Source organism: Onychostruthus taczanowskii, unplaced genomic scaffold (genome assembly GCF_017590055.1).
Source record: "Onychostruthus taczanowskii isolate IOZ18803 unplaced genomic scaffold, ASM1759005v1 scaffold32, whole genome shotgun sequence".
In the NCBI taxonomy this organism is placed as follows: domain Eukaryota; kingdom Metazoa; phylum Chordata; class Aves; order Passeriformes; family Passeridae; genus Onychostruthus; species Onychostruthus taczanowskii.
This window is the reverse complement of record NW_024500572.1, coordinates 5,363,419-5,379,302: the sequence shown is the minus strand read 5'-3', so window position 1 is coordinate 5,379,302 and position 15,884 is coordinate 5,363,419. Positions and strand designations below refer to the sequence as shown.

The 15,884-nt window shown below is 44.2% G+C and overlaps 1 protein-coding gene across 2 annotated transcripts in view; it reads right to left on the bottom strand.

Moving 5' to 3' along the window:
• Positions 1-13,546, bottom strand: part of ZNRF3 (zinc and ring finger 3) — a 70,781-nt gene extending 57,235 nt beyond the window's left edge. For both annotated transcript variants that reach the window (XM_041410052.1, XM_041410053.1), the window contains exon 1: positions 13,153-13,546. In XM_041410052.1, coding sequence (XP_041265986.1) covers positions 13,153-13,392 — 240 coding nt within the window. In that variant the 5' untranslated portion in view covers positions 13,393-13,546. The remainder of the gene's footprint in view (positions 1-13,152) is intronic.
• Positions 13,547-15,884: the final 2,338 nt, after the last annotated feature.

The following is a 15,884-nucleotide window of genomic DNA, read 5'->3' as shown; positions in this document are numbered from 1 at the left end:
GATAACCACGACTCAGTGATTATTTTAACAGACCCTGCAGGGCTGGGTTGGGAATTCCAAGATTCTACACCACCTTGGCATTTCCCTTCAGTGTCTCTGAGACCTGGTCCATGTCAAGGGACCAGAGATAAGATACATTAAAATAACAATTAAGGAGCATTACATGTAAGAAATTTTCTCTTTTCCTAATTTAATTCTCTTTTACTGCTCTTTTGTGGCTAGATATAACAAAGATAAAGAGCTTTTAACAAATACCTCCAACTGCAGGACTAAATCAATCACGTTTCAAAACAAACCAAAGTTTCCTTCTCTACCCTCAAAGATAGATGAGAAGAGAAATTCATCTACACAAAGACTAAGTCTGAATTAGCTAGAGGTTATTATAATTTTTTCCTGTCTTAATTATTATAGAAGAGTGGGGTTGAAATGTTAGGATCATGAACTTTTATTCATTCTCTTGCAAATCATTTTTACCTTGAAGTTCAGAAACTGTTGTGTGCTTCCCTGGTAGTGCCCTGAGAATTCACACAGGAACTAAAAGCAATCAGAAAGTGAGAATTCAAAGGCAAGAAAAAGGCACCAGGAAAGAAATCAGAGGGCAAACCTAATTTTTTTCCTAATTTTTTTTCCACCCAGATTTAACATCAGTCACTGCTTCTCCATCAGGGTTCCTGTGCCCATGCTGCCAGCCCCAGAAACAATCTCAGGCTGTAAGCAGCATCTCAGCCTTCCAAAAGCTGCTCCCCAGCTCCTCTCCATCCAGCCCAGAGAGCAACAATGTGGGCTTGGGAAAGCAACCTGCAGGACAGCAGGGGAGAGCTGCTGCTCTGCCAGGATTAGCTGCCAAATTTTAAACACCCTGAATGAAGTTTATTCACCCAATGAATAATCCAGGACCTGTCCCAGTACCAAAAATACGATTCTGGAGTCTTAACATCAGAGATCAATTCTCCACCAGCTAACGAGAGACAGGAACAGGCCAATATCAGAAAATGTAAGTATTTTCCTAAAACATGCATGATTTTAAAGTAATCTTTTCTAGCATTTCAGTTAGGCAGCATATGCTCACCTGTTGCAAAGCAGAGCATGTGTTTTGTTCTAACCCATTTTGTTCATGCTTCCAATAATTAGCTTCACTCACTGTTAGCAGTCATCCCTCAGCATCTGCAAGGACATTTCACTGACAGGTTTCTAAATGGACAGTAAAAAAAACCAAACCAGAAAACACAGGTGCCCATAAAGTCCCAGTCGAACAGCACATTCTTAATTGCTGTAAAGATTACTACACAATTATAAATGTACTCTGTATCCTTAAGAATTAAGCTGAAGGAGCACTGAAAATGCCTGAAATTACTCTTAAAAAAAAGTATTTTTAATGTAAATTGCCTTATCTCTAAATAGATATTGTTTTGGGTTTTTTTAAATTATATTCTTCTAGCAGCTGTCTCAGCTTGAAAAGGTAAATAAAACCAACTCCTCCTTCCAGAGGCACAGTCTGTAATGTTAATTCCATATAACACAAACAGCAAAAGTCTGTGAATTCACGTAGAGATTCTCTTTCAGACTAAGAAATGCTATTCTCTGCTGAGAAATGGAGCCCTGCAGTTGGGCATGGATATGCCACATTATCATACTGATACAAAGATTAAATTCCTCTGTCATACAGTTCATGAACCATTCCTTAAAGCAGAGCTGCCATAACCACCATGCCTCTGGAGGCAGAGAAGTGCTAGAGGATATTCTCCAGCTGGGCAGTGTTTACAGTGTGCTACACCCAGCAACTGCTTTCTTCTAAGGCTTGTTCAACTTCTCTCTTGTCCTTCTGAGCATCTCTTGTTTGCTGTTCCAAGCTTTTTTTTTGCTTTTTTTTTTTGCCTTTTTTTTTTGTCCTGGCAAGAATGCTATAAAAAAGTCAAGCTCCCTGCCCCACAACTTTCCATTGACAGACACTCAGGATTCCTATCACTTTTCTCAGTCATTCCTACCAGGACTAGTCCTAACCTAGATCAAAATTCTGCTGTCTCAGGAACAAGAACAGATTGCATCAGTTTGTGGATTCTGTTCTAAAGACTGCAGAGCTCATTTTATCTGAAATGTGTTTATAGTGACAAGATTTCAACGTTCACCAATACTTGGACAGTATGACTGCTAAAAATATATATATATATAATTCAGCTTCTTAAGTAGTGCTACCTAGTCTGACAAATATCTTTATCTACGAGGTTATTTGCTAGCAATATCCTTACCACCTAGTATGTTTTATCACTTGTTCAGGAAGCAAATATTTTCCCAGCTTCACCAATTTGAATTCTAACACACCAAGTGCAACTTAAGGACGGAAAAGTGATTTGATTTGCAAAAAATCTCACTGCAATTCCATTTAACTAGATGTATGCTACTGTCTATTACTTCCTACTAAAACAAAAGCACACTGAGAGAGGGAATCACAGAATCATTATTAAGATCAAGTCCAACACCACCATGTTCATTACTAAACCATGTCCTCAAAAGCCACATCCACACATTTCTTGAACAATTCCAGAGATGGTGACACCACCACTTTCACTAGCCAGTCTCTTCCAATGCTTTACAACCCTCTGTGTGATTTTTTGTTTCCTAATATCTAATCTAAACCTCCCCTAGCACAGCTTGTGGTTGTTGGAGAAATCCTGCCCAGAGACAGAAGTATTGAGTATTTCCACACTTGATAAATTTTCCTGTCTCAGAAGGATATTTCAGGGTATGTAGGGAGAAGGAAAACTACCTTTGTTAACAACAGTTTGGAGGCAGGAACTAAAGCACAATGAAGTCACTATCACATCCACCCATCCCCAGACACAAGCACTGGAGTGGCACTCCAGCAGCCACCCAGTTCTTTCTCTAGTTTTGTACATTACAAAGTTCTGCTTACTGGCATATTTCAGAAACTCTCACTGCTACATTAGTAAGTTACAGGTCTCTATTTCCCTGCTGAATGGCTGTAGTAAGAGAAGCCTTACTCTTTGAGCAAACTGCTTATGTCAGATAGAAAGCAAGCACTTTCCTCCTGTGGTTGATTTTCAGTGCTATTTATCCACCCAGGCAGTGACATTGATTTCACCTGCTGAACTAGAAAAGGCTGTCCCAACAGAGAAGTGCATCTACAACAGAAATGTCTAAACCCACAGACCTTTTCCTCTGTAGGCCATGCATTAAAGCAAATTATCATCACTGAAAACCAGAATTTTTTACTAAGTGAAACCATTCAAAATAACACACAAAAAAAATCTGCTACTTGAATAATGGTGTTCCAAGTTTACCTAGGAGATCATCCTGCAACGTAAAGTGTACAGAACTTCACAGCAAACAGAGAAGGATACAGCAATCTGCCCAAACTACCAGCATCCACATGGATCCAGGAAAAAATGCCATTGCTTTGTTGTCCCAGTTGGCCATGGCAAAGCTTCTGTGGGTCAGAACATCAGGAATAAGGGAGTCCACATGACATCCACCAGACAGGGCTAAGAGGACACAGCAGAAGGGAAACATGGCAGGGGAAGGAGGAAAAGAGAAGCCCACAGCAGAGGCTGAGGGAACTCTTATGACACACAAGCTGCCTCCTGTGGCACCATCGAGGTAAAGGCAAATCACAATAAGGCCTAGGACACCAAAGGCAGAGGCTCTGAAGTGCCCAAACCCCACACCTCTGTTTCTGGAAGCACAGAGCCAGCTCTGAGCAGCCCACTGCCAGTGGGGCAGGGGAGAACTGAGGCAAAGAAGCCTGAGAGGGGTTAAAACTTGAATGAAAGCTCATCCATCAGGTATCTTTTTTTAACACTCCTGCCCAAGGCTGGTCGAAGTTTCATTCAAGTCAAATGATCTGAGTGGCAATTTCCTTCTAAAACTTTTTTCCATCATTTCTGATCAGCTCCTATTGAGAGCCAAATCCCAAGTTTTCAGTTCCTCTTCACACCACAACCTGCTCGTTCCTTAGGGCCTGTGACAAACATTTCTGTGACTCCTGGGGGTGCTCCAGGTCTGAGCCACTGCAGACCCACCTGAGTTTATACAGGTAATGGAGAAGGAGTCACTGTAACTGAGTTTTGCTCAAATTCTGTTTTACTGTATCTATCTCTTTCACAATGTGTCTGTAGCAAGGATCAGACAAGGAGCTATGATCCATTTACTGGACTACCCCCAAGCTGCAGGAACTAGAAAGGAAATCAAGTGATTCCCCCCTTTAAGTAAGTATTTAAACAATATTTCTGTAACATAAAACCACTCTGATGTCTACAAATCCAAAAGAGACCAAAGAGTAAACAGAGGGAAAGAAATTTTGTTGTGTGAGGAAGAACTTCTGCTCCAGTTAAAAAGAATACATACTGGAGTGATCTGAAGCTGCCTATAAATATTCAAGAACATCAAAGCTGGTCCTGTTAAATTAAAAATGCTGTCACACAGATAGGAACTAGCCTCTAGCACTGCCAGCTTCAACATGTGAGCCTCTGATCTGAGAGGCAGAGGCTCAGCTCTTCAAGAAATTTTATTCAGCATAAGAAGAGGAAAAAAAAAAGTGAAGCAGCAGTTGAGTTTAATAAGGATATTAAATACCTTATGAGTGAGCTAAGTAGAGCTTAACTCTTTCAGGACATTTCAGCCCTTTCCCTGAAAAGGACAGTAGCTTCTTCCTATACAACTTCCAAGGCTGGGATGTCTCTGGGCTCCAGGAAAGTTTCTATCCAAGCCCTGAAAGTAACACTTAACAGAGACTTTGGAAACAGGGATTCTGTTTGTACCACACACACACACACACACACGTGTGCATACATTCTGGCTGATATTCCACATCAGGGATCTATGTTTAATACTAAAACTGTCCAGAAAGATTGCAAATCACTTTCCCACAGTTGCCTGAAGATAACAGGAATGGTAGATACAGGTAGAACAGGAAAGCAGACCACTTCATATGACTTTTGTTATCTGAGGACATTCAGCTCTAGTGTGAGAAATTTACCCCAATGTGCAACTATAACCGTGTTATTTCACTGTAGAAAAAAACTCTGTCAATTCCAGTATCCAAACCCAAAAAGACTATCCCTGACAGTTCTGAATGGGGGCAGGGGGAACTCTGGCAGAGTAACTTTCCCAAATAAAATCGTGGAAAACCAAAATACGGTCATACTTTGGAAATTCTTTTATATTAACTAGTCCACAATGTCTTTTCTTCAGATGCAGTTTTGGGATGTAAAAGATAGTATCTTTTAAGGAGGCAAAACACTGCTGGCTACCAGACTGGGGATACCTTGTCTCTGAGCAAAAAGAGGTCTCCAGACCTTGGCTCCTCTTAAATACTGAACTCAGCAGCATCCCTTGGCACTGTTTCCAGAGTTCATTTCTTGCTCCCAGCACTGCTACACATCATCCAGGATATCTGCCAGCTTGGCATCCAGATCCTAAAGTGTTCATCTACTCTTTAGTCTCACAGCAGGCAAGACAGCATCTACTCTAAAAAGCTTCTAAATAAATACAAATCAGGTATGAGAAAGTATGCAGGACCTATTAAAATACAACACTGGAATGGTAACCAATACCTCTCCCTATTTTATCATACACACCTTTAGAGACTGCTTTAGGAGAAAACCCAGTGTGCCTAAGGAAAGGGCAGCAACTGCTATATTGCATATCCTAACCTCCAAATCCAGCAAGGACAGGCTAAACCTCATCCAGCACGAACAGAAAACACAAGTGCACACAACTGGCATGCTGTATACAGAATTTTGATGTTTTATCTATGAGACACAGGTATTATTACTGTTGCTGTTGTTATTAATGTAAAACCGATCAAAGCTCAATTAAGAGTGCCACCATTTATCCAAACCCAAACAAGTCTATAAATCTTCAAGGGCAGTCTCTGGGAGGAAAATAAAATAAAATTTTAAAAAACCCACAGCCTTTAAAAGAGGTTCTTCTCCATGAACCACATAATTGTGAAATTGACCCATGAGTGTAAAAAATCTGAAAAGAATACCTTCTGCATTGCCAATTCAGACCTTCAAAGGTACATTTCTTTATGTGTCATCAAAGTAGACAGTTTAAAAGCTCAAACTTGCAGTTTCAAAGGTGAACTCAACTGCAAGTTTGGTTTGAGCCTCTTCTGCTTAGGGGAGGAGGGGCAGAGTGGAATGGATAAAGTAAGAAGCAGAGAAAGAGGATTTTTCACAGCCACACTTAAACCACTTTTTATTGTGTGTATTTTTTTAAAGCAGGCGAGCATCAAAAGCCTCAAAGTAGGAAAAGAGATCTTGGCACAAACTAGGCTCTTTTCTGAATTAAAAGCAATTTTTCAAACACTACAATCAGAAGTATTTGAAAGTTGCTTACCAAGCACATGCAATAAATTCACGGTAGGAGGCACATACTTGCAACATGCATGCCTGTACAGCTAATTAAACAGTTGTACTCAAACCATGACTGCAGACTCTAAAACATGCCCCTTCGTTCTTCTCAGGCCAGTCACCTCCTCACTGCTTCTTCCATTTGCTTTACTGCTGAAAATTATGCAAAATAAAAAAGCAGCTTAAGCTCAAGGAAACCAACAGAAAGCTTAAGCTGGCCATCAGCTTTAGAAAACAACAAAAAATCCTCACATTAATGCACCCAGTAACATGTGTCTGGGAAGCCTAGAGAGTCTGCATATATTAAGCTGCATATTTAAGGTTGTACTTGTGTCTGGAACATAACAGGCACCTAATCAACCTTTGTAAACTGGCTCTTCATCTTAAAGCCAAGTGCAACAACAAAAGTCTCCAAGCAGCATGAAAAGGAAATTCAGAAAAATGAATGAAAGCAGCCCGCCACTGTGAAGGGGACACCCCAAGTCACCAGAGGCCTGTTTTCCTGAGCACTACTGCTCAAGCCTAATGTAAGCACAGCTTCACCAGTGGGATAAGTGCAGTCAAGTGCAAATTTCGGGAGTCTCAGTTGGGAATCTGCAAGATCACACTTCCCCGGTCACCTCTGGTTTGTGCCAAGCAGTCGAGGAAAATGCAGAAAATATGATTACTTTTTTTCTTAGCATGAATCTTCTGCTGCTGTTTTAACAACTTCAAACCACACCTTTGTTTAAAAACAATCTGTTTTTCCGTTTGCTGGTCTCTGTGAGTGTGAAGGGCTCTCCTTTTAAGCCAGGAAACGAGAAATAAGGCCAAGCATTCAACTTGCATTCATTCTGTTTTTATGTGTAGGCACACGCTCTGGTTTGAACATATTTGAATACTGAAGGGCAGATGCCCAAAACAAGAGATAGTATGTACCAGTTAACACTTAATGCTTCCTAAATTGAGCACTTCCAATGTAGTAGGTGTATTAATGCAAATACCTGTACCACCTACATAACTGGGTAGAACATACAGCAGATTATTGCATTACAGATTACTGCATCCAGATCTTATCTTTCCTTAACCAGTCCAATGCTGGCCTCCTGAAAGCATTCATACTTTGAAAAACCATTTCTGAAAGTTATTTTGGTTCAGAAGGGCCTCACTTTGCAATTCCAAAACAAGAACTAGAAGACTGTAATAAAAAAGGGAGCCTTTTTAAATACACACTCCACCACAAGATGGTATAAACTGGAAGAAAATTACTATGTATGCTAATCAATGGTTTTATCCAACTACTCAAGACTTTTCCTATAAGATCTGCTCGCAGAAGAGCTGCCTCCAAGTCTGCCACACTGAATTCTGTCCTTTAGCACTTCACCTGGTGTCATTTCAGAAGGCAGAGCACTAAGGCAGCAGCTGTGCTGCCCAGTAAGGGCACCAGAGAGGTGCTCGGGGGGCTGAGGGCCAGTCCCACCCACGGGGCACGGCTGGCCACAACTGCTGGTAACACCATGAAGCAGGCTGTAATTAGATATAAACCACTGTAGTCACACAGATCCAGTCTAAACATAAATAAATATATATGAATGAAAAAAAAATTCTCCAAATGGATGCACGTTGAACAGTTTTTGAGTACCACTCCTCTCTGGGATTTTTTCCTACTTCTCACTACGAAACAAGCAAGAGGAGCACAAGGAAAAGGAAGTGGTCAGCATCCTGCCACTAAAGGCAAGGTTTTCAACAGTGCAGACCTTCAGCATCTCCGAGGAAGTTTAACTAAGCATGCAGACATATGCAGAAAAGTCACCTGAACTCCCACAAATTACTTTCCCCACTTGATTCCCCACCTTTACTCGGAAGTACGGAAATTGCACTGCTTGGTCTGAGCATTGAGCCAGTGCTGTGAGCTTTCTGCTTTTATTTACTTACTTAACTTACTTTGTTCTTCTTCCCCTAAATGGGTCACATCAGCGTTTTTTGTTCATTCTACTGTAACTTCTCCATACTTTAATATCTTTTATGGCATTTTCTTACACTGTGCCTCCCACCCTTTCTTCAAGGGACTGCCTTAGTCTTGCAACAAGGTTCTGATAGGAGGATTCTGTTTTTGATGCAGCTCTGTGCAAGGACCACAGACAGCTGAGCTTCCTCCAGAGCCAGTAACTCATCACTAAATTTGGCACCTCATCTTTGGATCAGTCCCCTCCCATGTCTTTTCACCACCATTCTAGGGGACATCTAAGATATTGCAATGCTGAAGAATTATTTTTAAAAAGTGTCTTTATTTACAACATCACAGGTAGAAGCCAATGAGAACAGGCAACTCCTTGCAAAATAAGCCAGCAATGATGTGACTGGGCTGGAGCTCAGGGTGTGAGGACAGTGTCCAGTGTCAAGACAAAACAGTACAAGAGGATAAAAACCTAAACAAAACCCATTAACAGGCTGTCTTCAACTACCCCCCACCACACAGTACACAACATGATAAAGCATGACTGAAACTTAAAAAAAAAAAAAAAAAGGACAGAGGGAGGGCTAAAACTGTGAAACAACTGGACCAATCTGTCCTGAGATCAAGCCCAAGACAACACCTCTGCTGTGAGCAAGCTGCCTGTGCATTACACTCTACAAAGGCTGTCCAGGTATAACAACCATGCAAGTCTTTGCCTAAGTGATCTCTTATTTTGAAAGCAAATTATGCTTCCTTTAAGGAGGACACAATGACAAAGCCAGCCTGAAGCCCAGATAAATGTATTGTGCCTGATGTCCTCAGGATCATTACTGCAAGCCACAGATTTACAGGTAGGTATGGAAACTAACACAAACCCAATCACAGGCGTCTTCATATTCTAAGAGGATAACTAGCAAAGAAAACATTCAATAAGACAGTGACTCAAAGCCACAAATAATTCCACTTCCTCATTTTGAAAGGCCTTCAGGCACTCAGCAAGAAGAAACTTAACCTGCATGATCACGAAAGAACAACCAAAAAAACCCAAAAATACGTATTTTCGTCTTCCACTCTCAAAGGACACAAACATTCCCTTGATTCAGCCTCCTCTCATCATGGCTAGATGTCTTCTGTATCTGCACAGTTATTTCAAGTCACTCCTTTCAACACCCTTAACAACTGCCAATGTTTCAGAGTGCAGTTTGCAACCTTTGGTAACTTCTGCATTTGAAAAAACAGAGGAAAGATTCAAAGCCACTGAAGTGAGGGGTGGGAGGGAGATGCCAGGAAGGAAGGAAGACACAGGCACTGTCTTGCAGCCCAGTTTGAAGCCTCCCCACCTTCTACAAGAGAAAGATGGGCAATAATTTGCTACTAGGAAGTGTCATGCAAGAAGCTGGGAAGTGCCCCACATCTGTTTTCTTCCTGGAGTTTGAAGCACTGAGTTATGCTTGTTGTCCCCAGACCTTTTAAGCACAAAAAACATATGCAAGTGGAGATTGTTACATTATCTACACACTGCTCCAGTTCAATGGCTACATAAAGTTCATAATTTCCTGAGTGAGGCTTCCAAATAGAAACAAACCAACCAAAACACAAACTTTTGTTGCACAAGGAAAACCACTGATAATATTCTCAAATCTCTCCTCTATGCTGCTTGTCTCCAAAATTGTATATATCAGTAATCCAGACATATTACTGTATTCAGCAGCAGCTTTAAGGCAGGAGTACAAAAAAAGTAAGACTGAGAGAAAACTGACAATGAATACACATAATTTAAGGTTTTTGACATATCACAGGCATTAAATTTGATCCTCTTTCTAATATTCTCAAATCTCTCCTCTATGCTGCTTGTCTCCAAAATTGTATATATCAGTAATCCAGACATATTACTGTATTCAGCAGCAGCTTTAAGGCAGGAGTACAAAAAAAGTAAGACTGAGAGAAAACTGACAATGATGAATGCACATAATTTAAGGTTTTTGACACATCACAGGCATTAAATTCGATCCTCTTTGCCAAGCACCTCACCTGAGCAGTCCAATCACAACCATAACTTTATAAGAAATACAACACTAGATGCTCCACACCTCAACTATCAAGCTGAACAAGCAACAGGAACAGAATCTCTCCAGTTGCAAGTAGATTAAGACACAATCTCACTCTGAGCAACAAAGCCACTGCTAGTCAAATCAGTGATTTTACTGTCCAAGCACTGCCAGTCTGTGGCCATGTAACACTGAATTTGCGACAAGACTACATCTGAACTTTTGCCCTGAATGGTACCAGAAGTTTCAACCAGAGGGAGTTCTCCAGTGATAATTTGTTTCAAAGCAATATATCATTTCAGAGGTTTCAACGAAATCTGGTTTTCACAGTCACTCTCTAACCAAACATCTGCAACTTCCAATCTCTTGACCATATCAATGGTCAGTATGCTGCCCCAAGAAACAGAGGATATTCCAGTATGCCAGACACCACCAAAATGGTTGGACTTTTGAGCAGTTTAAGGAGCAGCTGACACAGCAACATAAGGATGAGTTTGCTGAATACAAACTGCGGCCACATGAAAGAAAGCATATGAACATTTCATCTCTCTGAAGAGTTATTCTGGGGAGACACTTGACCCTAATAAGATTCATTCACAATAACTTGAGAAACAATATAATAGCACACCACTACTGGATAGGAATCTGACCAATAACCAGTTCAGGAGTGGATGTATGACCTATCAAAAGCTGAAAGTGCATTGTTTCTTAAGGTTGGGGTTTTTTTGTTCAGACTTTCAAGACCAATGAGTAATTGATGCTATTAACATAAACAAAAGTAAGCCTTTGTGTAGTCCCAAAACCACAATTCCTTTGATCCATTCTTTAATGTGTGCCTGATTTTCAAGAAGTTCTAATATTTCATCTTAAAGAAAAATGCATCTTATTCTTGAAAGAGCTGTGTGCACTGACAAAGGGGCTGGGGCCAAGAAGAGCTTGCTTCACTGACTGATGTACAACTAGCTGCTGCTGAACAGGTTCTGAGTGGCAACAGCTTCATGAGCCTTTTCTAAACCTCACAGTGAACTTTAAACGATGATCCAGAACAGCAGATTCAAAATGTTCTACAAAAACACAGCCCAGCTGAAAAAAAGGAGGCAAGACAATGCTGTGAAAATCTTGATCAATTGTGGCTCTGATAAACTCTCTTTCAGGATGAAACAGAGGAAGAAGGACACTGACAAGATATGTTATATGCAATCTAAAAGCTCAACAGTGAAAATACAACTGACACCATCCAGTCTAGCTGCTCTGGAACGGTATCTGCCAGGTTCTCTCCTCTGAAAAAAAGAGCAGCACACACAGCTCATTAAACAAAAAAAGCCCCAAACCTGGCACTGGCATATGTTATCTAGCAAGCATCCAGATGAATAAGCAAATCAATTTTTGAGTGATAAATGACTGTAAAAGATTTGCCACATCATGTGGCTTTCGCTGTAGTTTTTCCTCTTTGGGGTGCTGTCTATTCAGGCATGAAGAGGAAGCAGACAGGTGATGTTACAAACAATAAGGCCTGCCAAAGCCTATTTAATACCCTTGTTTCAAGTTGTGCAAATCTGAGTCTTAACAGAACAGTTTATTTTTTTTCTCTGCTTTTACTTACAGTCACCAAGAAAGCATGACCTCACTAAATGGCCTATGTTCTGTTCTTAATACTAACACCTGACACAAAAGGAACCTTTGAAGTCTGCTGGCCCCAAAGACACTATTAAGTCTTAAAATGAAGAAGCACTAAAAGGTTAAAAAAATGTCCATGTCAATTCCAGCCCCTACTAGCACCACCTCTTCTAAATGTCATAATTATAACTTAATGGGTCCATCCCTCTTTTCTCTGAAAAATTACCTTACATCAGCAATTTGGCCTCATAACTCTTCTGCTTCCAAGAGAACTTTTATAAGAAATCATCCCAGCTGAAACTGTTTTGAAATATCAAGCATTCAATAAGCAGTATTCTTTACTTTAAAAAAAAAAAAGTTATTTTGATAGTAATGTATTTGTGTTTGTAGAGCTTTAACACTTGTTTCTATAACCTACTTGCTACCAGCTAGATTCTTGTAAGTTTTATATGTATATTTACATGTGTATGTATGTGTACGTATGCATACATATATGGAACACAAACAAACCAACCCCACAGCTGTTAAAGAGATTGCTATTGGCACTTGCTTAACAGTCAAACTTACTAAAACACCATTCAAGTAATTTTTCTCTACTTAGCCAAGGAGGGAAAAAATAAAGCCAGCAATTACAAGCAACTACAAAGGAATTAGATAAGCGCTTCAAGAGTTTCAATAAGAGTAAAGGGTAGTTGCGTTCAAAGACAAGAACCATTTCTCTGCTGAGCAAGTCAAGCACAGCTCTGCACGAAGCGTGACGCGCTGGGAGCCCGGCTCCGAGGGACCCCGAGCGCGGCAGCACCGGCTCCAGCTCCGTGCGCCGCCGGGCGCGGAGCGGCCAACGACCGGCACAGCCCGAGGGCTCAGCACCCCACGACTGCCGCGGCAACTTCTGTCCGGGCCCCCCCGCGGCCCGGCCGCCCCCGGAGCGGAGCAGCCCCGCACAGCTCCGGGACCGGCAGGGGCAGCCCGGCGCGGCCCCGCCTCCTCCCGCCGGCCCCGCGCCCAGCGGAGGGGCGAGCGGAGCGGAGCGGAGCCCGCCGCGCGTGTGAGGCGGCCTCGGCTCCGCCCGGCCGCGCGGCGCACGTGGGGCGGCGGGCCCGGCCCCGCTTTGTGCCGCAGGTGCCGGGCCCGCGGAGCCATCTTGGGGCAGGCGGCGCCCCCCGGCCGCGCTCACCTGCACGATCTCGCCTTCGGCGCTCAGCGTGGCCCCCGCGCGGGAGAAGCGGCCCTGCAGCCCCGTGGTGTAGGTGGTGTAGTCGCCGCTGGGGCTGGACTCGAAGAGCACCACCTCCACGAACGCCGTCTCCTTGCCCAGCGCCGCGCCCGGCGCCGCGGCCAGCAGCACCCCGAGCAGCAGCAGAGGCGGCGGCAGCGGCGGCACGGGCAGCCCCGCGCCGGCCCCGCAGCCCCTCATCGCGCGGCGGGAGGAAGCGGCGCCCCGCCGCCGCGCATCTCTCCCGAGCGGCTCCAGCTCCGGGGCCGGGGTCCCGGGCCGGTCAGCGTCCCATGGCAGCGGCCCTCCCGCCGCGCTGCGCCCCGCTCCTCGCTGCCGCGCTCCCCTTCCCTCGCCCCGGCTCCTCTCCGCCCTGCCAAGCCGCTTCCCTTTCATCTGCTCCACGTGACGGCCACCACGGGGTTATCCCCGCCCTCCGCGCCGCGCTGACCCGCTCGGTCCCTCCCGCCGAGCGCACACCGCCCGCAGCCCCGCCGGGCCCGGCCGAGCCGAGCGGTTGCCGTGGCTGCCGGCGGTCCGGCCTGGCTCGGCCCGGCCCCGCAAGGCTCTGAGAGCGAGCGGCACTCGGCACGGCCCTGCCGGGATCGGCTTTCCACGCGGCCGGGCCTGCAGGGCCGGGAGGCGAAGGGCAGCCCCGGAGACCTGTGCCAGCCGCCTGGGCCGCAGCGGCTCGGCCCGGCCGCTTCCCGGCGCTACCGCGGCCCGCGGCCGCCGGCCATGCCCGGTGCGTTAGGCGCGGATCCCCGGCGGTGGCACAGCCCGGGTGGACGTGCCCCGGCGGGCGGAGCAGTGCTCTGGCAGCGCGGGTACCACGGGCACCCATCCTCCGCAGAGACACCGCTGCGCTGCCGGTGCCAGCTATTTGTAGGCGGCACCCGGCGGGCTCCTCGTTTGTGTCTGGGCTCAGCGTTCCCCTGATGCCGGTCTCCTGAATCTGAGTAGGGGAGGCTGGGTTACCTGGGCTATTTCGCTTGGCTGTAAGTGCGAGTCTACAAAACCTCCATCGATGATGAGGGGAAGATGTGGTGGTAATGATTTTTGTTGCAGTCTCGCACAAGAACTGGATGCCAGCCAATTACACATTTTTCCATTGAAAGTATGTACAACTAAGGCATGGAACTCATTAATACATGGTGTTACACAGCCTAAAAATATAATCCAGTGACAAGGAGCATTGAGACAAACTGATCCAAGATCCCTTGTTGGCTATGAAACACAATGTTTGGAAATAAAGCCCAGCCCTAACTCACTGGCAGAAGAAATAATACCACAGTCTACAAATGGCCATCTCTTTTCCTAAATACACTTTGTTACAGGTGAAGAGAAGGTAGTGTCCTCCTTAGCATGACACAGTGAGCAATGTTAGCTTAACACATCATGGAGGATTTCTTCAGTGGCAAAGGCTCAAGAAGGGATGGCATGACCGTACACCCTGGGCTCCTACAGTAAGCCACAAAATGCCCACCTAAGACTACAGTGCAGGGGATCAAAGGCCACAAAACTGTTTCATGTTTAGAAAGGGAGCTGGAAGGGACATCACTGTGGTGCACTATGCAAATTTAGATGTGGTCAACAGGTGCAAATTTTTGATTACAGGTACGTTTCAGTACAATTTCAGAAATGCATGGCATCTAGTGTACTAAATGGAAGCATTTTAATCCCTTAGTGCAAACGACCTCTACGTGATTTTCCTTCCCCCATGAGGCAAATGCTGATGCTTAGTCAACATATGGTCTCCTACATCCCAATCAACCTAGGAACAGCTTGAACTGTCTGAAAACTACCAACAGAAAAAGATGTGAATGGGGCTCTATACAGCAAGTGGACACATCCTATGCCTAAAATAAGAGTTGCTGAAGATCTGATCTATTCCACCCGGACTACAGACACAGCAAAATTGCCTTGGCCTCAGTCAAATGCTGAGGAGTGACATGAGGCACTAGGTCTCAGGTCACCAAGTTCCCTCGACTTGGGCAGAAATCCAAGCAGGAAGTTACAGGAAGAGAATGGACTGTCTATCATTAAAGCATCGAATATTTCTAATTGGCATCCTGCCCAGCTGGCAGTATACAGTTCACAATTCAGTTATGCCATAATACTTCAGATATGTTTTCTTTTTTTTTCCCCTGAATGACAAACTGAGGCCCAGGGTCTGAATAGAGAAGTCTCAAGCATTTGTAACTAAAGCTGAGGACAGTGAGAGCTGTGATTTGAGCAAAACTAAATTATGTGCAATGCCAAATGGTCTGAGAAAGCATTCTCTAGGCACTCAGTCTCTTCTTTCAAGTTACAAGTGACAGAAGCAGAGGAAAAAACCTCAGATTTCACCAGGGGAGGCTTAGATTGGACATTAGGGAACATTTCTTCATGGAAAGAGTTGTCAAGCGTTGGATCAAGAGGCCATGGATAGAGGTGGAGTCACCACCCCCCGGGGGATTTTAAAGATGCGTGGATATGGCACTTGGGGACATGGTTTAGTGGTTTAGCAGTGCTGGAGGAATGGTTGGACTCAATTGTCTTACAGATCTTTTCCAACATAAACAATTCTATAATTCCATCTCAGAAGCAGGCAATTAACACTAGAGGATGCTTTTGACACGGAACTCCCTACATCTCATTTCCCTTGCAAAGAAATGGATATTATAGAACCCTCCTCCCTCTGCTCTTGAGAG